This window comes from Mauremys reevesii, linkage group 4, assembly GCF_016161935.1.
Source record: "Mauremys reevesii isolate NIE-2019 linkage group 4, ASM1616193v1, whole genome shotgun sequence".
Classification (NCBI taxonomy): Eukaryota; Metazoa; Chordata; order Testudines; family Geoemydidae; genus Mauremys; species Mauremys reevesii.
Genome location: NC_052626.1, coordinates 146,474,477 through 146,497,802, shown reverse-complemented (window position 1 = coordinate 146,497,802; position 23,326 = coordinate 146,474,477). Strand labels below are relative to the sequence as shown.

Below are 23,326 nucleotides of genomic sequence, written 5' to 3'. Positions count from 1 at the left end.
CCTGCCTCCTTAGCAGCTGAGCAAAACTGCCTGGGGGCTGGAACAGAGCTAGGGGAGAAGGTCTTTGCCCTGAGAAGCAATTCGTGCTCAGGAGAAATGGGGTGGGGCTCGGGCAGCCAGATATATTGTCTGCTAAAAAGGGTCCCACTTTCTCTGGTACGTCCTCATTTCCTGTGAAAGATTTTGTCCCAAGAGGCAGTCTCAGATCTAAACAAAGTAACAACAAAGCCCACCAGCTTCCTGGCTGTAACAGATGTTGTGTGCACACAGACAGGACGATCCTTAGGATTTATGGGGCCTCTACACAGGATTATAAAATGGTGTCCCACTGACTACAGTGTGTTGAGGGGACACAGCCCCTGGACAAAACCTGGCTTGGGAGCCGGGTTGCTCCACGCCAGCCAGCCTGCTCGCCCACCCTCCAGGCAGAGCCCTTGGCTGCTGGCCAGAGCCGGTCCCACACATAGGCGCCGACTCTGTGGGTGCTCCGGGGCTGGAGCACCCACAGAAAAAAATTGTTGGGTGCTCAGCATCCACCGGCAGCTCCCCATGGCCCCGCCCAGCCTCCCTGCTCCAGCTCACCTGCACCTCCACCTCCTCCGCAATTGTGCCGCCGAGTCCTGCTTCTCCCCCCTCCCTCCCAGCGCTGGTGCCACGAAACAGCTGATTCGTGGGGCAGGGAGGGAAGGGGAGGAGGGGGAACGCGGCACCCTGGGGGAAGAGGTGGGGCCGGGATTTGGGGAAGGAATCCAATAGGGGCAGGGAGGGGATTTAGAGTGAAGACTTTGGGGATGGGGTTGGAATGGGCCAGGGGTGGGGATGGGGATGGGGTGGAGTCAGGGCGGGGCCAGGGGTGGGGGGGCACGGGCACCCACCGGCGCCGGAGAAAGTTGGCGCCTATGGTCCCACGCTGTATGTACGGAGAGGGAGCAAGGCCAGGTGAGTGCAATGAACCTGCCTTGACTCACGGCCATGCTCCCCTTCCTCCTGGCCCGTCGCGGCTCCTCCACCCACTGCCACCTACCTGCTGCCAGCTGACTTTTGCAGGGCCGTCACCGTAGACACCCAGCTTGGGCCGGCGGTGAGCAGAGAGGGGACAGGCGGCTGGCAGCACACGCACAGACAGGCCTGCTTCCCCTCCTGCACCCCTAATCCCTGCACCCCTTCACTGCTAACCCCTGCATCCCCCTCCTGCACCATGTGGGGAAACTGACCTGGATGCACAAAGCAGCCAGCGTTGTTGCTTGCTCCCCCTGGGACTGCTGCTCCTCTGCCCTGAACACCCTCAGGGGGCTTTGAGGGAAGTGTGAGGAGCAACATCAAGGCTCTCTGCATCCAGGTCACTTTCCCCGCCTGGGCTGTGTAAGCAGGGCCGGCTCTAGGCTTTTTGCCGCCCCAAGCAAAAAAAATGTTGGTTGCCCCCACCCCAGCCCTGGGCTCCCACCCCACCTGCACACCCTGCCACCCCAGCTCTGGGCTCCCCCTCCCCCACCAGTGCCCCCACCCTTCTGCCCCAGCCCTGAGCTCTGCCCCCTCCACGCGCACCCCCTGCGGCCCCAGCCTTGGGTCACTGGTAACTTGCTCCCAGGGTGGGTCATTCAGCATGAATTTTGGTTGTGCACAGAACACAGACAGGACTGGTTACCATATGGTTACAGAACTGCAGTAAAGTGGAACAATTTTCAGCTTGTGTGATTGGAGGATATCTGGATGCATATTATAAGACTGTCCTCCATACATGAGGAAAAGTTGAGGTGCCTTTATTATTCTTTTGTTCCACTCTTTCTTTCTATGGGGAATTTGCCAATACAATATCACTGTCGTCCTTTTAAACAAATAAAACTAAAAAAAAAAAGCAATGGCTGTTGAAAATAGCAATTCCAGTCCTAAAAACCACTGGGAAGCATTTCTTGCTTAATTTTATCCTACTTTTTCTACAGCAAATTACAGTGGATCAGTATATTTGATTTGGGAGAAATGAAGTAACAGCTGCCCAAATTGAGCTTGAGCACTCCTGAATTTTGAGGTGTTCAAATCTGGAAGGCAGGCGCTAGAGTCCCTTTCTGAATATTAGCTAAATCTGGAAAGGAAAAGTCAATTTCTGCTTCCATGACTCAGGAGTGGAAATCCTCCTGCGTGCCTGGTACTGTATCTAAAGCTGCCCAGGTCCAGTAGAGCCTCCCCTCCCTTACTTTTCATTTTAAATTCTAGCGGGATCCATGTACCTCCCTTGCTAGGCTTCAGATAGAGAGGGGCACTGTCCATTCATTCCACCCAATTCCTTCTTTGGGGGGCTACCAGGGGAGGTCACACCAGTATCCCTAAGCCAGTCTGGGGATGTCTTCTGAAGGGGATATCTGGGCCAAAGTCTTCTACTCCTTGGGCATAGTTGTTCCCCATTCACAGTGCCACCCTGCTCTAGCAGTGAGCTCTCCATTCACAGCAAGCGGCAGCATGAGCATTCAGCTACCATACTCCCTCTCCCTCCCTTTTCTGTTGATAGCGGCCAAGGGACTGCTGGGAAATGTAGTTCTTTCCCTGCTCCAGGGCTGGCTCTATAAGCAGGATGCTAACCAAGGAACTACAGCTCCCAGGGCCCCCTGTTGGTGCTCAGCTCCCATGCTGGATCCCTGCCGCCCCTGCAAATGGGCTGCCCCAAGCACCTGCTTGCTTTGCTGGTGCCTAGAGCCGCCCCTGTGTGTAAGGAGAGAACACAAGAGCAATAACTCCTAATGCCTCACAGCACAGCCCAGGTGGGGAAAGTGACCCGGATGCAGGGAGCCTTGGTGTGTGTGTTGTGGGGAGAGGTGGGACTGTGTGTGTGTATGGGTAAAAACAGAGACTGAGGAAGAGAGACGGAGGAAGCTACAATTTGAAAGCGACATGGTTGATTTGCTGACAGATCTGGAAGGGTCCGAAGAACTGGTGGTCTGGCTTGCGGGATGGTCTGTTCATACGGAGGTGTTTTGTGGCAAGCCAGACCTTTTGGGCTCCTGTGAAAGCTGGGCCTCTCTGGTGTGGACAGCTTGCGTATCCCTTTCCATGTTTTCAAGGTGGTCCTTGGATTCCTCCTGGATATAGTGAATTTGTTGGACTCAGTGAGCAGCTGTTGGGTTCGGGGGAGGCGGCTGGCAAAGTCTGGTGGAAGTGAGGGTGGAAACCGTAACTAGCAAAGAAGGAACTCTGTCCTGTGCAGGTGTGGTCACCATTTGTGTAGGAGAGCACAGCATACGGAAGGAGGCAGAACCAGTCGTCCTGATAGTAGTTGACCAAGCACCTCAGGTATTGCTCTTATACTTGGTTCACCCTCTCCGTCTGCCCACCTGTCTGGGGGTGACAGCAGAGTGGGTGTGTCAAGGCTGATTCCCCACTCTGGCATTTCGAGAGCAGAAGGTGGGGGCCCGCAAAGACCTTATAAAATACTGTGCCACTCCAGTCTTGTATTCAACTCCCATGGTTACAGATTCCCTGGCCTTGGGTCGTATCGGTGCCACCACCCAAGTGTAACACCTCTTGAGAACCCAGGAAGGCTTACTTGGGAATGCCTTCCTGTGAGGTAACCTCAGCTTCTCCCCTCCTCTGGGGGAGAGCCGAGAAAAGAAAAGACAAAAAGAAACCAGCTGTTGTTACCAGCTGACTGAATAACATATGCACAGACCCCTTTACTTCCTAAGGCACAGGAATCCAATCATGTTCTTAAAAAGGTAAATTTTTATTACAAGGAAAAAGAAAGAAAAAATATTTGGAAAATCATGGCTGTTGCTAGATATTACAGAGCGACTAAAAAAAAGTTAAACACAAGGAATTGCTTCCCTGGGGTTCAGCTTAAACATTACAAAAGAACAGAAGTACCTGTGTTCATAGAGGAACTCACAAGGCCAAAATAAAGAGATAAACCTGATCACACCTATCTAAACATTCCCTGTAGTACTTACATATCTGTAGTTCCATTTAAGTCATTCTAGGGTTGGATGCTGGGGAATTTCCATACCTGTTCCCGAACTTTTTACAGCATGCCTGTTGGCTCTGTCCCTTCAGCCGAAAAACAAAAGACCAGCCAACAAAGGGGACGTTTTTCCCAATTTGAAAGTTTCTAGTCTTCCCATTGGCTCTTTTGGCCAGTGGCCAACTCACTTCCTCTTACCTAAGCGTTTCAGTGAGACTTCTTAACCCTTTACAGGCCAGGCAAATAAAGTACAGCTACTAAGAAGGATTTTTATAGCTGACTGGCAGGGTGTCAATAAGAGGGTGCTACCCCCTCCCCCATTTACCACAGGGTGAAATGGGTTAAATGCCCATTAACTGGAGAGCTTCATGCCCAAGGTGAGGAAAAGTGCAGGACTTGGTCTGATGTGTTATGGTCTGGAAACCCATGAATCACCAGGAGCCCAGCTGTTGTCTCAGCAGAGGGCAGGCTGTTACAGGAGACAGTGTGCCATGTTGGTTAGTTGGTCTACAACAGTCAAGACCACTGTGTGGCCGTCAGAGTCAGGGAGTTCTGTTATGAAGTCCAGGGCGATTGAGGCTCAGGGTCTGGATGGGGTCTCCAGGGATACTAGGGCACTGCAGGGTTTAGCACATGGCATCTTGGTGCATGCAGAGAGGTCGCAAGAGTTAACGTCGTCCTGGGCTTTGGCTCACATAAGAAACGTGAAGCTGTGCGGAAGGTCTTGAGATGGCAAATGTTGCCTGCCAGTGGCGTGTCATGGCATAGATGAAGCGCTTCTATCTGGGGGGCGCCTTGATGGAACGTATATGCGCCCATTGAGGTAGGTTCTTCCCAGTGGTGCCAGGACAGTTTTTGGAGTGGGGATGCTGAGATCCTGGCTGTTGGGGAGAACGGAGTGCTGTGTGCTCTCCGCAAGCTCATCCTACTCTTCCTCCTTCTCATCTTCCCCCTCCTCAGAATCCACAGTCAGGGGTGGGGTAGTGGTGGCGCCCCCCCCCTAGAGTTGCATGCAGCTCAGCGTAGAAGCGGCATGTCTGCGGTTCTGCCCTGGACCTTCCGTTTGCTTCTTTGGTGTTCTGGTAGGCTTGTCTGAGCTCCTTAACTTTCACGCGGCACTGTAGTGAGTCCCTATTGTGGCCTCTCTCCATCATGCCCTTGGAGATTTTTTCAAATGTTTTGGCATTTCATCTTTTGGAACGTAGTTCTGCTAGTACGGAATCCTCTCCCCATATAGCGATCAGATCAAAGTACCTCCCGTACAGTCCACGTTGGAGCTCTTTTTCGATTCTCCGACTGCATGGTTACCTGTGCTGATAAGCTCTCCACGCTGGGCAAACAGGAAATGAAATTCAAAAGTTTGCGGTGCTTTTCCTGTCTACCTGGCCAGTGCATCTGAGTTCAGATTGCTATCCAGAGCGGTCACAATGGTGCACTGTGGGATAGCTTCTGGAGGCCAATACCATCGAATTGCGGCCACACTAACCCTAATTCGAAATGGCAATACCGATTTCAGCGCTACTCCCCTTGTCGGGGTGGAGTACAAATATTGATATTAAGAGCCCTTTATATCGAAATAAAGGGCTTCATTGTGTGGACGGGTGCAGCGTTAATTCGGTTTAACGCTGCTAAATTCGAGATAAACTCGTAGTGTAGACAAGGCCTAAGTGTTGATGGCCCATTAAGGACACTCCACTCTCACAATGGGCCATAGAAGAAACTCATCCCATCCAGATAGCTTTTCCTGAGGGTGCCTCAGACAGCAAGGAGCCAATGGCCACCACTGTGATTCAGCAAAACAAGTAAGAGCACGTGATGTGGACATGTGACCTTGGATTCCATCTTGTGTCAGTAACTTTCCATACACAGGGGCTGTGGGTTTTGTTTGGGACAGCAACTTTCCATGCACGCGGCAGAGGATATAAAAGACACCTGAGACAGCTCCATTTTGCCTTATTCCTGCTCCACTTCTCTGGACTGTGGGTCTACAATTAAAAGGAGTGTTTTGATCTATGGACTGAGGACCTTCCAGTCTTTTTTGGAAGTTATCAGAGACTTTTGCGAGCCAGCAGTCTATCCCGTCATTGCTATGATCTTGATCTATGAACACTGAAAATCCTTGTATGTATATGATTCTTTAACCATCCAATAACTCTTCTTTTATTAATAAATCTTTAGTTAGTTTACTAAGGAATGGCTGACAGTGTGATTTTGGGTAAGATCTGAGATACATATAGACCTGGGGGTAAGTGTCTGATCCTTTGGGATTAGTAGAACCCCACAGTTGGTGAATTGGGTTTTCAGTAACCTCTCACTATATTAGACCTGTTTGTCTGGATGGGAGCTAAGGGCTGGAATGCCTAAAGGGGACTCTTAGGCTTCTTGTTAACCAGTGTGGTACTACAGATGCTCTTTTGCTACCTGTTTGGTGAATCGAATTATAGAATAAACCACCAAATTTTGGGCATTGCCTGCCCTGTAAGAAACTCTATCAATGATGATTATCCTGGTTAAATCCATGTATCATCTTTGTATCGAAAGTTATTATTGGCTACGATTTACATCTCAAACGTGTTTTGTTCCTGGGTGACAACCCCCAGATAGATTTACATCGGGGCTAGACAGCTATGTGCCGCCTCAGTCTGCCCTGAGGTGGCATTCTCAGTGTGGACCATCCCAGGCAACCCAGTCACAACCACGCTGGGGACAAATGAGCTCTTCGATCTAACGGATAAAGGTATAATATGAGTTAATGGCTGGAATTTGAAGCTAGACAAATTCAGACTGGAAATAAGATGTCCATTTTTAACAGTGAGGGTAATTAGCCACTGAAACAATTTGCCAAGGGTCTTCCACCATCTTCTCCATTGCTGATAACTCTAAAATCAGGATTGGCTGTTTCTCTAAAAGATCTGCTCTGGCTCAAACAGGAATTCTTTTAGAGAGGTTGTATGGCTTGTGTGATACATGAGTTCAGCCTAGATGATCACAATGGTTCCTCCTGGCCTTAGAATCTATGCATCTGTGAAACAATAGATTCAGTAAAGAAAGGTTCAGGGAGAGATGACAGTGCAGAGAGGTGGCAGGATCAGATTCTGGAGGGGGGTAGCATTAAGAACTGGGTCAAGAGAGAATTTTGGGGAATGTGAGAAACAGCCTGGGCTATTTTTACCCATCAAAAATGTGGGTTCTTAAATATAGGAACGTCAGGTTCAGGTGATGCCAGTGTCTGATCGTAGAAAGGTGGTTTTTAAATTTAGAGCAGTGGGTTCTAACTCTAGAACAGCAAGTTTTAAGTGTAAAGTGGCAGTTTCTAAATTTCTCTCTCCGTTTCTTTTTCTCTGCCTCTTTTTCTCTGTGCTCTCTATTGTTCTCAGATGTGTGTGTCTCTCTCTCCTCTTTCTCTGTTGTTTCTCTCACTCTGTCTCTATGCCCCGTTCTCTTTCCCCTCCCAATCCCACTTTACCCAGTCTGCAAAGTGGAACCAGACCTGTCCATCATGACGCCTGTGTGCTATGTTATGCTATTATTTGGTTATCTGGCAGCTGCTGGTGCCTGAGCAGAGACAGGATCTGTGGCTTGCAGGTCTTGTTTCTTTCCCCTCTGAAACTCCCGTGAGATGAACATGGTGTGAAAATGACCAGGCTGATATACCAGAAGCACCATTAGGGAGTCATAGCCCCTCTTCTATTGCAGGATTTGCCTGCCTGTTGTTAGTGGGGGTTGCAAAGTTGTGGAGTGGGGCTGTCTAGCTGTGTCCATCCCTAGGGGATATCTGAGCACCATCTCTTGCCCTCCTGGACTGGAGTGATCTCTTCCCCTTGCTACCTGGGCTGGGGCTGCCACTTGCCCCCTCATGTTTACGTGATCCACCAAACCCCCCAGTGATAAAAGTAGATTGGCTCACCGACTGTGAGTGGCTCTCTTCACAGCCTTTACTCTTGTGTCTGATGAGGTGTTGTGTCACCTTCTCGTGAGAGTATGCAACAATTTGCCAAGGGTCTTCCACCATCTTCTCCATTGCTGGTAACTCTAAAATCAGGATTATTAGCCTGCCTTAAAGTCAGCTGAAATCATGGGTTTTGGATCAGGCCTGGTATCCATCTATTTCTCTTTCTATTCTACATCCATCCCTGACTGCGGGCAGGTCTACACTACAAACTCAGCTGTAGCGCTTTGATGAAAATGCTCTAAGCCAGAGGTGGGGAACCGTTTTTCTGTCAGAGGCCACTGACCCACAGAAAAAAGTCAATCACGGGCCATGCACAAGTGGTCCGCACCAAGGCTCAGGGCTTCTCCCCGCACTCCCCGGGACAGGGCGAGCTGGCGCTCCCGGCTCACACCCCATGGGCTGGTTAAATAAACCAAGAGGCTGAATCTGGCCTGTGGGCTGTAGGTTCCTCACCCTTGCTCTAAGCCTAGGGGAGAGAGCTTTGCTGTTGGGTTAGTTACTCCTCCTCCGTGAGAGGCAACAGCTGTGTTGGTGGGAAAAGCTCTCCCAGAGACATGGCACTGTCTATATGGCAGGGGGAGGGTTTTTTTAGGTAAATATAACTATGTTGCTCAGGGACGTGGATTTTTCACACCCCTAGTGAAGTAGTTATACTGAAGTAAGTGTATAGGGTAGATCTGGCCGGAGTCTGCACTACAAGCTAGGGGTGTGATTCCCGGCTTGCACTGACACACACTAGCTCTCCTCAAGCTAGCGTGAGACTAGATTGCAGTGCAGCATGGGCAGCAGCAGCGAAGGCAGGGCTTAGCCGTGCTATGTGAGTACCAATTGGGTTCAGGCGGGTTTAACTCACCTAGCACCTAGCGATGCCTATGCTGCCACAGCTACACTATTTATACTCCCGCTCGCTTGATGAGAACTAGTGCAAGGGTGTGTATGCCAGCTGGGAATCACCCCCCTAGCTCAGGATGTCGACATCGCCTCCGAGTGCCTAGGCGAATGACTCAACCTGAAAGACGTCATATCTGCAAGCCGTTGGGCCACAGTGAGCCTAGCCAAAGGCCATGTGTGTGAAGCTGTGTATCATTCCCTCCCCGTTCCTATAGATGCCACCATGTGGCTCAGACCTGGATGGAGACTAGGAGGCTCTGGGGTTCTTCCCTGGGATATAACCACTCAGTACAGTTTCTTGCCCTGGAAAAGATTTTAAGACCTTTCAGGAGAGGGATTTTATGCAGCACGTATGTACTACACACTATTATTGGGCTCTCCCTGTGGGGAAGGGACACAAGTGGGGGAGTCCTGGCTGGGGCATCTTCCCCTATTAGGTGCAGCTCTTACCGCTCCACCTACTGAAGGGGGAGGTTAGGAGCCACAGAAACAAGCCCTCCCAGAAACCACTTCCAACTGCTGCTCCCATTTCATTTTCCTGTCGGGTGAGTTTACATTTCAAGCCTGAAGGGGGAGTTGAGGGTCTCCATGCTACCCATTGCTTTAACCCCTGATCTCCCTCCCCCGCGCAGGTTACTCATTCATCCATGGCACGTGCTGTTCATCCACACACTCTCTGAACCGGGCCACTCATCCAGGCCACCCAGCCAGACCATCCACCCACAATCCATGCCACCAAACCTGTCTGTCCATGCCAGCCAACCAGTTCATCCACCAACCCCACCACCCACCTATGCCATCTGTCCTCCTCAACCATCCTTCTAATCCATGCTCCTATTCATCCATCTCCACTATCCTCCCACCTACAGACAGTTTGAATGAAAAACAGAGCAGACAGTACATCATCCTTCTCAGACTGGGCGGCACTTCTAGCTTTATTTGTGGACATAGTTTCTGGTTTTCCATTTTATAACAAAATACAAATTTATATCTATATTTAAAAAAATATATAGTTTGGGCAAAATCACCTTTAACCATGTTACAAGGAAGAGGGCGAAAAATTATTCTCAAACTTTTGAGGCTATGACAAAGCAATGGGCTTAAATTGCAGCAAGGGAGGTTTAGGTTGGACATTAGGAAAAACTGCCTAACCGTCAGGGTGGTTGGGCACTGGAATAAATTGCCCAGGGAGGTTGTAAAATCTCCATCGTTGGAGACTTTTAAGAGCAGGTTAGACAAACACCTGTCAGGGATGGTCTAATTAGTCCTGCCATGAGTGCAGGGCACTGGACTTGGTGACCTCTTGAGGTCTCTTCCAATCCTATGATTGTAATTCCGCCCCCCCCCCCCCAAAACCAAAACAAAACCACCTCACCAAAAACCAGGTCCTGAGTTCTTGGTAGCTGGTGAGGAAATAGTAAGACGAAATCAGAGGCTTGGCAGGAATTCTGAGGTTGAATTTGGTCCAGCCCAGCGATCCTTTAGGAGGGTACTTTGATCAGATCTTCTTGTAGAAAAAGTCAGACGCTGTGGGCACACTGCAGCTGATGCTGGTATAAGTTATGTCGCTGAGGGGTGTGCATAAACCACCCCCGTGAGCGATGTAAGTTGCACTGATCTAAGTGCTGGTGTGGACAGCGCTAGGCCGGCAGGAGAAGCTACTGCTGCTCGTTGGAGTTGGAGTAATTAAGTTGACGGGAGAGCTCTCTTCCATCCGCTTAGTGTCAGTGCTACAACGGCGCAGCTGTAAGCGCTGTAATGTAGCCACAGCCGAAGTGTCTGGTGAGATGCCGGGGTGGGCGCTAAAGGAACGTGTGGCAGTGCATGATGGCCGGGAGGCTGGCAGGAGTTCCAGCAGTTGTAGATACTAGGACAGTGGTGCGCAAACTTTTCCAGTTGCGTCCCCTACCCCTTATCATTAATGGAATCGTGTCCCTACCCCTGTTACAGCACAGCCAAGGCTTCCTCTGCTGCGGGCTGCTTCTGTCTTGCAACCAGGCTGCCCTGCTAGGGCAGGGCCAATACCTGCTCCTCTCTGCTCAGGTTTTCAGGGTTGGGGAAGGCGCCTGTGACAGCCTCTGGGGGAAGATCCAATGCTGGGCGTGGAGGCTGTTGGGGCTGGAAATTGGCACAGCACACTGACCCCCAGGCTGGGCAGCCTGCTGAGATGAGTCAGGGGCTGGAGGTGACATCAGCCACCTGGCGTCGACACTCACCTCCCTGCGTGTTCCTCCGTGCCCCCCTAGGGAGGTGTGTCCCGCAGTTTGCACACCCCTGTGCTAGAGTACAACTCCCCCATTGTCCACATAGCCTCACACCATTTGTCGTAAGATGTTGGTTTCACTACAGTGTCCAGTTTTCATAAAATCCAGCATCTATAACCCACCCCAGAGGCTGCATTTCAGGTATAGATGAGTGATCCCTGTGCGGCGTTGCTGTGTGTCTGTTAATCCGCTGCCATACTGCACCCCAGAGGTGGATGCACTGGGTGAGTGATGCTGAGCGGTACCCCCGTTTCAGAGCCTGGCAAGCAATCCTTGTGCAGCCTTTCAGCACCTTAGAGCCCTGCTCCATTCTCTTACTGGGATCCCATCCATCATGGACTTACCCTAAAGCCAGTAAGGGATGTCGACACTGCAGTTAAAAACTCGCGGTTGGCCCATGTCAGCTGACTCAGGCTCAGGCTAAGGGGCTGTTGAATTGTGTTTGTAGATGTTTGGGCTCAGGTTGGAGCCTGAGTTCTGGGACCCCATGAGGAGGGAAGGTCCCAGAGCCCAGGCTCCAGCCTAAGCCCGCACATCTACACTGCAATTAAACCGCTCCTTAGCCTGAGCCTGTGTCAGCTGCCACGGGCCGTCCGCAGCGGTGTTTAGTTGCAGTGTAGACAGTCCTTAGCGACCTCCTCTCTGCTGCATCACATCACAGGCTCACCCATTCAGCCCCCAAAGGGAGCGCTGGAAAGAGGTTTTTTACCCTGAAACAATGTTAGCAAAGCGGTGAAAGCACCACCCTGCCCAGAAAGCCGTGTGAAATCTAGAGCTAGGGTTGCATGCACCTGGAATGGCTGCATGTTCACAAGGAATGTAACTTCTTGGTTGTCTTAATTTCCCTCAAGGTCTTGAATGAGGAACCTATTCTTGGCTTTCAGTGCCTCATAGAACCGGTCCTTGCACTCTTTATTCCAGCTTGGCATTAGCTGATACAGCTTCCGCATTTTCTCCTGGTTGGTGCTCCCAGATCGAACGGTCTGGTACTGTTCGTCGTCCAGAACAGTCCCATGAAGAAGGTCCAGAATGGGCTCCACAGGGGTGGTACGTTGAATCAGCTGCACTCGGTATCGATCGACAAAATGCTCCTCTGGAGAGACCACAAACACAAGCAATGAATAGAGATTTGCAAACATACTGTTTCATAATTCCAATCAGTACTGAAATACAGCAGACTTGCGGGGGGGCAGGCATGGCAGATAGTTAACAGCTACACAACACAGCTGTACTGCACTTGTAATGCCATGCCCCTGGGTGGGTTGGCAGGAGCAGGCACTGAATCTGGGACTTCTTGATCTTAAAGCATTTGCTACCTGAGCTGAAAAACCCATCTCTTAGTCAAGGTTATAACAGGCTCATTAGCCTCCATCTGTGACCCAGCCACCACTGGCGGGGCAGAGAGCACCACACTCAGTGGATCAGAGTTGCAGCTGCATCTGGGATGAGGCACAGCAGCTGCTTGACAGCTACACAGCCATGCTGCACAAGAATCACTCGTCCAGTACTGAATTGCAGCTGCTTCTGGGCTGGGGTCCATCAGCTGTTTAAATGGCAGGGGGCACTGAGGAAAAGCAGACTGCAGTCACCTGGGGTAGGATTTTACCAGGACCCCAAGATTTACGCCTCAATTTATAGAAGAGCCCAGGAGGTGGGGCGGGGTTAAAGGCCACAAGTAAGCAAAGCTTTGGTGTGGTGCCTCCTAGTGCTGACACAAGGTGGCAACACCCTGCTCCCTGCAGTGCAGCAACCCCTTATGCCACTCTGGAGCACTGAGTGGAGGGCACATCCTACTAAGCCCCTCTCCCAGCGCCCCCATTAGCACGGGGGTCAGCACTGACACAAAGGGGCCAGTTGTCCTGAGTGAACACAGCGCCCCCTAGTGCCACGCAGGGTTTGGACTCAACACTATTTCTGAGGGGAGAGCGCCCCCTACTGAACACTCTCTCTAGCAAAGCACCCTAGCACCACACTGGGGCATTGGGGTCAGCTCTGACAGAGGAGAGAGCATCCCTTACTGAGCCCCTGATGCACAGCACCCCCCAGTGACACACTAGAGTGGCTGGTGGTGGCAGAGCTGGGCTCTGGCTGGCTCGGTGGTTGGCAGGCAGGGTGGAAGGTTGATCCCAGGTGCTGGGAGGTAGCTCTGCTTGGGGAGGCAGATTGCAGGAGGGTCAGGTCGCTCTGCGGTGAGACCACACTTCCTAACACCCCTTGGACTGCCTGGGGAGTGAAAAAGAGCCCGCTGGTGCTTACGGACTCACCTTCCTTTCCTGTGGCACCGTCGGATGGCCCTGGCTTCTGCCCCTTGCCACCGCAACCTGCAGGATTGAGAGGGATAGTCAGTGAGTGTCTGAGTCACCCACGTTGTTCTCTAGCACCTCACTGGGGGATTGGGGTCAGCTCTGATACAGGAGAGAGCATCCCCTACTGAGCCCCCTGACCCACTCCCTCCAGCACAGCACCCCCTAGTGCCGCACTAGAGTGGCTGGAGGCGGCAGAGCTGGGCTCTGGCTGGCTTGGTGGTTGGCAGGCAGGGTGGAAGGTTGGTCCCAGGTGCTGGGAGGTAGCTCTGGTTGGGGAGGCAGATTGCAGGAGGGGCAGGTCACTCTGCAGTGAGACCACACTTCCTAATACCCCTCAGACCACCTGGGGATGAAAGAGCCCTCGGGTGCTTATGGACTCACCTTCCTTTCCTGTGGCACCGTCGGATGGCCCTGGCTGCTGCCCCTTGCCACCGGAACCTGCAGGATTGAGAGGGATAGTCAGTGAGTGTCTGAGTCACCCACGTTGTTCTCTAGCACCTCACTGGGGGATTGGGGTCAGCACTGGCTGCTAGGGAAGAGTGCCCCCTACTGAGCCCTCCCTCCCCAAGAGACAGACACACAGACTAGGACTGACACACTGAATGAGAGTGACCGAGAAGCGGAGAGGGATCCAGTGAGAAATAGACACTTCCGGGTAAAGCTCCTCTATCAAGCTAACTTCCTGCATGTAAGTAGGAGAGAGCTCGAGTCTAACGACTGTGTTGGAGTCTATGCTACTGCGGCTTCACTGCTATTGCTACTTGAGCGAGCTAGATTAAAACTCCCTCGGGTACGTCTACACATGCTGCAATTACACTTCCCCTGACTGCAGTGCCGACAGACCCACAGAAACCCAGCCAGATATGGAGGAGAGTGAGGGACACACAGAGCCCAAAAAGAATCCAGGGAAACTGAGACTAAGACAGATGGACAGGTTCAGCTCTTTAGTTGGGATCAGACTTAAACTTTTAACGCAGCAGGAAATGAGGAATTTATATTTCATAGCATTCCCCTGCCTCCTGGCATTGTTTTCTACCCATCTGCTTTTAATGGCAGCAATATAAAAGTGTGTTCTCTCGTTTTCAGTCTGAGTCAGGGGGCATTTGGACTGAGTCCTTCGTATTCCGTACAACGTTATGTGCAGCCCAATTAATAAGCAAATCGAGGCCAGATCCTCAGTTGGAGCTACACCGCTTTATACCATGGAGCTATGTTGAATGACCCCAGCTGAGAATCTGGCCCTAGATTGCTAAACCAGAGGCACTGTGGGGCAGTTTCTCTGCTGGGGTAAATTGCTGCGGCTCCAGTGAAGTTTGCCCTCCTTGCACGGACAAGGCGGGGAAAATCGGCTGCAAAGCTAACAAACTGCAGAACCTTCCAGCAAGGCCAGGCAGGGATGGGGAAGTGACTGTGGTTGAAAGTGAAAGCAAATTTCATGTGCTCAGAAGAAGGAAACAATTTAAAACAGATACAAAAAATGGAAGATTTGTTTTAAAAAAAAAAAAACAAAACATTTCCCCCCTGCCCTTAACTCCGCGTGCTTAGTTGTAGAGAGAAAGGAGCTGGCCAGCTAATGCTTGGACAACAGACTTTCTAAACAGAAATCTGGTCTCAGGTGAGCATGCATATGTGTTACTCCTTTGGGAAGGGTTGGATGGGACTCGATGTGTGTGTTCAGGAATGGGAATGTTAGAAACCGAGGGAAGAGATGCAGTACTTACGAAGAAAGAGCAATGCAGTCAGTGGCAGAAGATAGAGTAGGGATCATCCTGCAAACTTAGTGTTTCTGTCTCTTCCTCGCTAGCCTCCTGCACATGAGTAGGAGGGAGAGCTCAGGGACAGGCTCAGTGAAACCTCCCTACTAATACAGCGCTCATCCATAGATCTCAAAGCACTTTACAAAGGAGCTCAGTATCCTTAGCCCCCTTAATGCTCTCTCCCTGCCCTGGTCCTTACCAGTCCCTGTTGCCTTGCGGAGTCTGTCTGCCAGCTCCCTCTCATTGATGTCTGTCAGGAGCTCCACTGTCACCTCCACCGCATACTCCTCCAGATAGTAGCTGATCAGCTTGTCGCACACATCCAGGACATCAGCTTTTTCCAGCCGGCCCCGGGGGATGTTGCTGTATCCCTTCCTCAATGGGAACACATTCAGCTTGGTCTTGAACTTCTTAAACTGGTCCTGCCCCAGATCTTCTAGGGTGTCCACAAGGTGATCCCGCACCGTCTTCCCCATCCTGCCTCCTCAGCAGCTGAGCAAAACTGCCAGGGGCAGGGACGGAGCTGGGGAGCAGCTCTTTGCCCTGAGAAGCGATTGGTGCTCAGCAGTGAGGCGGGGCTCAGGCTGCCAGAGCCGCTTGCTAAAAATGGTCCTGGCTCCTTCTCTGCTTCGTCCTCGTTTCCTGTGAAAGTTTTTTTTCCCCCGAGGTGCCGCTCTAAACAAAGTAACAACAAAACCCACCCGCTTCCTGGCTGCAACGGATACAGGCAGAATCTAAACTCCGGTGCACCTTGGATCCCCTGTTAGCGTGAGAAGAGGGTTATGCATTTGTAAAGCATGTTACCAGCCCCCTTCAGCAGAGCCCCTGCCTGTGCTGCTATTTGACAGAGGGAGGAAAAGTGGAAAGAACTGGGAGTGTTTAGCCCAGGGAAGACTGGGAGGGAACATAACAATTTTCAGATATGTAAGGGTTGTTGTTAAGAGCCTGGTGATCATTCCTTCTCCATGTCCACTGAGACTCATAGGACAAGAAATTGGCTTAGTTTGCAGCAAGGGAGTTTCAGGTTAGATATTAGGAAAAACTTTTTTTTAATTCTAAGGATCAGGGGCGGCTCTAGTAATCCGGCCGCCCCAAGCAGGGCGCCATGCCGCAGGGGGCGCGCTGCCGGGCGCCGGTCCCACGGCTCTGGGGGACGTGCCTGCGGAGAGTGCGCTGGTCCCATGGCTCCAGTGGAGCTTCTGCAGGCATGCCTGCGGGAGGTCCACCCGAGCCGCGGGACGAGCGCCCCCTCCGCAGGCATGACTGCGGAAAGTCCACCGGACCCGCCTGCCGCCCTCCTGGGAAAATGCGGCCCCACGCACGTGCTTGGCGCACTGGGGTCTAGAGCCAGCCCTGCTAAGGATAGTTAAGCACTGGGAGAGCTTATGTGGGGAAGCTGTAGAATCCCCTTCCCTGGAGGTTTTTAAGAACAGGTTAGACAAATAGGGATGGTCTAGACTCTGGGGTTACTTGGTCCTGCCTCTGCCCGCGGGGGGTGTGTGTGTGTGTGTGTGTGTGTGTATGTATGTACATACACACACTCTCTCTCACCTCTTGAGGCCTTTCCAGCCCCACATTACTGTGGTTCTATGATTTCACTTTAAAACGTTTGGATTTTTCGGTTCAAAACAACTTTAGGGTTTTTTTTAAATAGTTTTTGATTTTTAAAAATGGTTGAAGCTGAAATGAAACATTTCAATGTTGTCAACACACAATGTTTCACTTGACCCAATATGATTTTTTTTCCCAACGTTTCAGTTTGCCAAAAGTTTCACTTTTGGTTTGACCTGAATTTTTACCTCCCCAATTTTTTCAGGATTACCAGTGAGCTGAAAAATCCATTATTGGCCCAGTTCCAGACATAATAAAATATTATGGATGGAAAAACAAAGGCAAATAAAATACAGAACGAAGAAAATAATGAGGAAAAAGAACAAATAAATCACAAAATAAAACTTCCCCAAAGCAAAACAAGCAAATACCCGCTCCTTACTCTGGATATGTCTACATTTCGAGCTGGGGGTGTGATTCCCAGCTCGAGGAGACCTACCATAAGTGACCAGGGTGTTGGTGGTCTGGCCTAGCAGTCAGAGCTGGGCTGAGGTCTGCCCACCAGGTACAGGAGTGGCCAGGCAGGAGTTGGAGTAATGGCAAGGCCAGGGTCCCATAAACAAGAGTCGGGGTCAGTCAGGCTGGGGTCAGCTACTGGAGATCAGAGGTAGTACCAGGTTAGACTCGAGAGGCAGGAATCCGGGTCAGAGTCAGGCGGGAATCAGAGACTGGAGATCATGAGATGAGGAGTCTGGCAGTGCAGCAGGCTGAAGTCTGTGTGGTTGCCCAGACAACTTCCTAGGGCAACCCCCGGGATTAAGTAGGAGCACTTAGCCCATCAGAGGGCCTCAGGGTTTCTTGGGCAGGACTTCCTGCAGTGCCTGCTCCCCGGCTGTGCCTCTGCAGACCTGGGTTCTAGTCCCTGGATCCTTATATTTAGCCCCCTACACGTAGCTTCAGGGGCACCCCTCCTCTGGGGGGTGCCAGGCTGGGTTTAGTTGGGTGATCCTGCTGAAACTTTTCTACCAGGTCCGGGGCATGGAGATTCGTAGCAGGTTCTCAGGGGGGTTCGTTAAAACCATAGCCCTGCCAGTTGACTAGGCAGTCTGCCCTTCTGTCTTTTAGTGTCAAGGATTGCGTGGACTATATATTTCTCATGTCCTTGGATCTGGATTGGCAGAGGCGGGAAACAGGTCCTCTGTATAAGGCTTCAGGAGGGATACGTGGAAAACAGGCTTGAGGATTGAGGGAGCTGCAATTTGAAGGCGACATGGTTGATTTGCTGACAGATCTGGCAGGGTCCGAGAAACTGGTGGCCTGGCTTGCGGGATGGTCTGTTCATACGGAGGTGTTTTGTGGCATGCCAAACTGTTTGGCCTATTGTGAAAGCTGGGCCTCCCTGGTGTTGACAGTCTGCGTGTCGCTTATAGTCCCTTTTCATGTCTTTTGAGGTGGTCCTTAAGTTTCTCCTGAATATGGTGAATTTGTTGGACCCAGTCAGCAGTTGTTGGGTTCAGGGAGGCTGCTGGCAAAGCGGGGTGGAAGTGAGGGTGGAAACCATAACTGGCAAAGAAGGAACTCTGCCCTGCGTGCAGGTGTGGTCGCCATTTTTATAGGAGAACTCAGCATACAAAAGGAGGGAGAACCAATTGACTTGATGGTAGTTGACCAAGCACCTCAGGTATTGCTCTATTACTTGGTTCACCCTCTCCGTCTGCCCACCAGTCTGGGGGTGATATGCAGAGGGGGTAAAAGCACTAATGTCCATTAGCTGGAGTGTTTCTTGCCAGAAGTGTAAGACAAAGTGTGGGCCTCAGTCTGAGGTGATATGGTCTGGAAGCCCATGCTCCAGGCAGACCACATGAATCACTAGGAACTTAGCTGTTGTTTCAGCAGAGGGCAGTCGGTTACAGGAGACAAAGTGTGCCATTTTGGTTAGTTAGTCTAAACCAGTCAAGACCATTGTGTGGCCAGAGACAGGAAGTTCTACTATGAAGTCCAGGGTCTGGACGGGGTCTCCAGGGGAACTAGGGGACTGAGGGGCTTAGCACATGGCATCTTGGTGTATGCACACAGGTCACAGGAGTTAATGTAGTCCTGGACATCGGCTCGCATACATGGCTGCCAGAAGAAACAGGAAGTCATGCAGAAGGTCTTGAGGAGTCCAAAGTGGTCTGTCAGCTGAGTGTCATGGCGGAGGTGAAGCGCTTCTAGCAGGGGGCACCCTGGTGGCACGTATATGCATCCATTGAGGAAGGCGATTCCATCCCGTGTGGTGCATTGCATCTTGGTTCTGGTGGTCGTTTGCTCAGGCTGTTCCATCATCTCCTGGGCTAATGGATTGCCCTGTGAAGTGGACCAGATTAGATCAGGCAGGTCTTGGTGTGTTGTGGCAATGAGGAAGTTGCAAGGTTTTAGTAGATGGGGTAGTTCTTGGCTAGGCTCCTTACCTTTCCCGTTCCTGGGTGATAAGTGATGAAGTCAAACCCAGAGAAGAATAACACCCACCAGAGCTATCTTTGGTTCAAGGCTCAAGCCTTCCGCAGGTATTAAAGGTTCTTTGGATGAAGCCCTTGGCCAGGGTCTCCTGGACGTACTCATGAAGAGCTGCCAGTTCAGGCATAGAAAAGGGACCTTCGCCCTGGGTTTCAGAGATATAGGGCAGTCATCGTCTCAGTGCGAAGGTAGCGTGTCCGTGTTCTTCTTTTCAAAAACATCCGTGTAATCCCAATACGTTTCAGGGACATGGGGATTCAGTCTTGGGAGTGATTCCTTCTGACTAGCTGTCACCAGTGGAGGCCCCGCAACAGTGCAGTTGCTTCTGATAGGCCGCAGGAGCCTGGGACCAAAAGGTTGAGGTCAGCTGCGCACAGGCAGACCCTTTGGCAGTAGTCAGAGGGGAAGTTGATCCTCATCTCTCTCCAAGAGATGCAAGGGACATGCTTCTCCAGCCAGGTGACACCAAGAATTTGGGGGAAATGTGGGGAATGGATTACGTTGAACCTCCCGATGGCCCCGGATTACAGCCTCAAGGGGTACTGTTTCCTGAGACACTTGCCCTGGGGACAGGAGGCACCCATCTATCATTTCTGTGAGAACTGAAGTGGGATGTAAGTGGAGGGGGTTCATAGTGCTCGAGCGGCTTTAGCATCTATGAAGTTATCAGTGGCCCTAGAAATGATCAGGCCTCACTGGGTTTGGCCCCATTTATAGTACGTAACTCTATTCATACTTGGAAGTGTGGGGAGGACCCATGTGTCCTGGATCGTGTTTCTTTTGAGGGCTGGGGGGTAGTTCCAGAGCATGGTGTCTAGGCTGGCTCCCCCTATATGGCCTGGGCTCACTCATTTCCCGATTCCTCGCGGCCAAGGTTTGCAATGGGCACATGGGAAGGGAATGTCCTGATGCTCCACTACAAAAACGTAGATTATTGTGCCATCACCGTTGTCATAAACAGATAGTTAAGGGTTAAGGTCTCTTTTACCTGTAAAGGGTTAACATGCAGTACCTGATGACCACCTGACCAGAGGACCAATCAGAGACGAGATAATTTCAAATCTCTGTGGAGGGAAGCCTTTGTCTTTGTTAGAGAGCTCTCTTTGGATCTTAGAGGTCAGTCATGTCTCCAAGTTCTCCTGGAGTAGTTTCTACTATTTAATAGTGAGTATTAATTAGAAAGGCGGATTAGTCTTTTGAGTTGCTTTCTATATTTGCAATTGTGTGTTTGCTGAAGGAAATTCTTTATTCCTGTTTGCTGTTACTTTGCTTTTACTGAGAAAGAAAGGAGGGGGGATTCTCTCCAGAGATTGATAAGTTTAGACCCTGTATTGTTCTATCTTGGATTACAGAGACAGTGTACTTTTTTTCCCCTTTCTTTAATAAAATCTTTTCTTTTTAAAACTTGGTTAATTCCTTCTCTTGTGGAGATTCAAGGGAAGGGGAGGGGGGAAGAGTGAGTTCCTCCTAAGGGTGATTCACAAAGTTGAATCGGTGTGTCTCTCTCCAGAGTGGCTAGGAGAGAGGGAGGGGGGAAGTGGGCTGCTTCCCTGTGTGTAGATTCAAGGAGTTTGAATCAAGGTATCTCTCTCTCCGGAGCAGGCTGGAGAGAGGGAAGGGTGGGGAGGGGAACTGGCTGTTTCTCTCTCTGGTGAGATGCAAGGGGTTTGAATCTGGGTTCCCCAGGGGAAGCTTGGGGGACAGGCAGTGTGTCAGACACTTTAACCCGACTGGTGGCAGCGAGAACCAGATCTAAACTAGGATGGGCCGAGACACCCCTGTTTCCCCCCCCCTCCTCTTTCCAGAGACGTTCCCTGGGGAAACACAGATCAACTCACAGAGAGAGAAACCTCCCCCCTCCCCTCTCTGCCCGGAGATAAGCTTGTCTCACCACCGAGAGAGAGTTTCTTAGCCCCTCCCCCTGTATCCACAGTAGAGGGATTTAATCAAATATTTATAGAAAGAATTTATTAAAAGAAAAACAAGAACATACAGAATCTCTATGAGTCCAAGCTGGACGCTCATAGGGTATAACCTTGCTAAGTTCTGGAGAGAATCCTCTCTCCTTCTCAGTACAAACAATACAGGCAGAATTAAGAATAATCAATAACAAACACACAGAATTGCAAACATAGGATTATTAGATGAGGACACAAAGTATCTTTCTAATACTCACTATCTTGACTAGAAGAAATTAGTTCAGAAAGGTAGAAACTTGTAGAAGACTTGATTAAACCATCTGGACCCTTGTAACTCCAAACGGCTAAGAACAACACACACAAAAACAGAGAAAAAGTTCCCTCCTAGGAATTTTAAATTCTCTTCCCTGATTGGTCCTCAGGTCAGGTGTTCACCAGGTGCTACGTGTTAACCCTTTACAGGTGGAAACTTAACCCTTAACTATCTGTTTATGACAACCGTGCCTTTTCTTCTAGGGTTAAGTATCAATGACCCAGGTCAACCTGCTTTGGTTCATGGTTGGGCCTTGGTCTTTGGCATTAGGTGAGGCTGAATGATAGCAGGGTGCCCCTACTCTCCTTCTTCCACTCACAGCTGGTTGTCAGTGAGGAGAGAGAAGGTTGATAAATGCATCCAAGCTGGTTGGGGGTCTCAGTGTAGACTAACTTGTCTTTTACTTCCTCACTAAGCCCATGCCAAAAAATGATGTGGTTGGGCTGCCTCATTCCACTTAACATCAGCTGTGAGTCACTGAAACTGGGCAGCATACAAGGCTGCTGGCCCTGGAACCTTCGTAGAGCAGCTTCCACCGAGCGAGTGTGATACGGGTTGTCAGACTGCAGAAAATGTTCGCAGGAAGGCGTTCCAGTCCGTTAACACCAGGCTGCCGTGTTCCAGCAGGGGGGAGGCCCCGTCCAGTGCTTCTCCAGTAAGCAAACTGATTGCTAGTCCCACCTCAGCCTGGTTGGTGGGATACGCTCGAGGGTGGAGCAGGAAAAGGAGACAGCATTGGTTCAGGAAACCCCGCAACTTCTGGCAGTTCCCATCAAAACATTGGGGTAGTGCTAGTGCCGGGCTCAGTTCAGAGAGCAGGGCCCCAATTTGGGCCTAGAGGACGGAATTTTCCTCCTGGGACCGTGCGAGCTGTTTGTGGAGTGTCTGACTTTCTGCAAGGAGCTGTGCCATTTGGGACTGTGGCAGATGGTTCTCCGTTTGGAATTGCACCACCTGCTCCTGGGGGTCCAGTACCCTCTGGAGGCCAGTGGGTGGTGGTAGACCCACCCCTTCCACTTCTGGGAGCCCCTTACCAGGGAGATGGGTCTGGGAAAACTGTAAGGGACTGGGCCATAGGTGGTCTGGCCTAGCTGTCACAGCTGGGCTGAGGTCTGCCCACCGGGGACCGGAGTAGTTGGAGGAATCACAAGGCCAGGTCCTGCGAAGAAGAGTCAGGGTCAGAATTGGGCTGGTGTCAGAGACCAGACATCAGGAGATGAGGTGGAGTCTGGCACTGCAGCAAGCCAAAGTCTGTGATTGCCCAGACAACTTCCTGGGGGTAAGTAGGAGCACTTGGCCAATCAGAGGGGGGTGTCTCTTGCGTAGAGGATCACTCGGAGACTCTTGTGCAGAACTTCCTGTGGCGCTTACTCTCAGAAGTGCTCCCTGGCTGCAAATCTGCACTGTGGGAATATCAGCCCGTCTTCCCCACAGCTTTGCAGACCCTGTTTCTAGTCCCCGAGGTCCTTGCAATAGCTCTGATTCAAGTGTAGCCACATCAGTCTGAGTGGCAGGTGGGGCTAGCCACTCAGTACGTGCCTGGCTGAGACATTACGCATGCCACTTACTTGCACTGCTATGACGACACTGTATTTTTCGTGCACTAGCTCAATGAAAGCTCGCATGGGTTTGTCTCCTCAAGCTGGGAATTACACCTCCAGCTCAAAGCATAGGCATACCCTGCATGTGGATGCAGCGGTCTGTCCATATTGATCCCTTTGCAGGATGCAAAGTGGGGTCTCCCGGTGCATCCAGTTGCCTCAGTCAGTATCTGTCTTCTGGATGGTCAGAGGTCTGGGCAGGGGCTATTTTTGCCCTGGAGACTCTTAAAGCTCTGTGCACAGGGCCAGACCTGAACAAATAATATTGATTCGTTGCTCTTATATAGCAGTTTACCTCTGTAAAATACATTGATATGTTTTGATTACAGA

The 23,326-nt window shown here is 51.0% G+C and overlaps 1 protein-coding gene across 3 annotated transcripts; it reads right to left on the bottom strand.

The window, feature by feature from the left end:
- Positions 1-10,102: 10,102 nt before the first annotated feature.
- Positions 10,103-16,065, bottom strand: LOC120403206 (apoptosis-associated speck-like protein containing a CARD). 3 transcript variants are annotated; one of them, XM_039534061.1, is made up of 4 exons: positions 15,316-16,060; positions 13,741-13,797; positions 13,318-13,374; positions 10,104-12,146 (listed from the first exon to the last, which is right to left on the bottom strand). In XM_039534061.1, the coding sequence occupies exons 1-4, from the start codon at positions 15,590-15,592 to the stop codon at positions 11,890-11,892; spliced, it is 648 nt and encodes a 215-aa protein (XP_039389995.1). In that variant the 5' UTR covers positions 15,593-16,060; the 3' UTR covers positions 10,104-11,889. The 3 variants fall into 3 exon arrangements, with proteins under 3 accessions (XP_039389997.1, XP_039389996.1, XP_039389995.1); XM_039534063.1 differs by lacking the exon at positions 13,741-13,797 and having other exon boundaries at positions 10,103-12,146; positions 15,316-16,065; XM_039534062.1 differs by lacking the exon at positions 13,318-13,374 and having other exon boundaries at positions 10,103-12,146; positions 15,316-16,061.
- Between the last annotated feature and the right edge of the window lie 7,261 nt (positions 16,066-23,326).

Bases quoted from the DNA above. Each gene is read 5' to 3' on its own strand.
- LOC120403206 (XM_039534061.1), bottom strand. From the start codon at position 15,592: ATGGGGAAGACGGTGCGGGATCACCTTGTGGACACCCTAGAAGATCTG. The intron at 13,375-13,740 runs GTGAGTCCATAA...TCAATCCTGCAG, and splicing joins CGGTGCCACAGGAAAGGAAG to GTTGCGGTGGCAAGGGGCAG. The intron at 12,147-13,317 runs GTGAGTCCGTAA...TGGTCTCTCCAG, and splicing joins CGGTGCCACAGGAAAGGAAG to AGGAGCATTTTGTCGATCGA.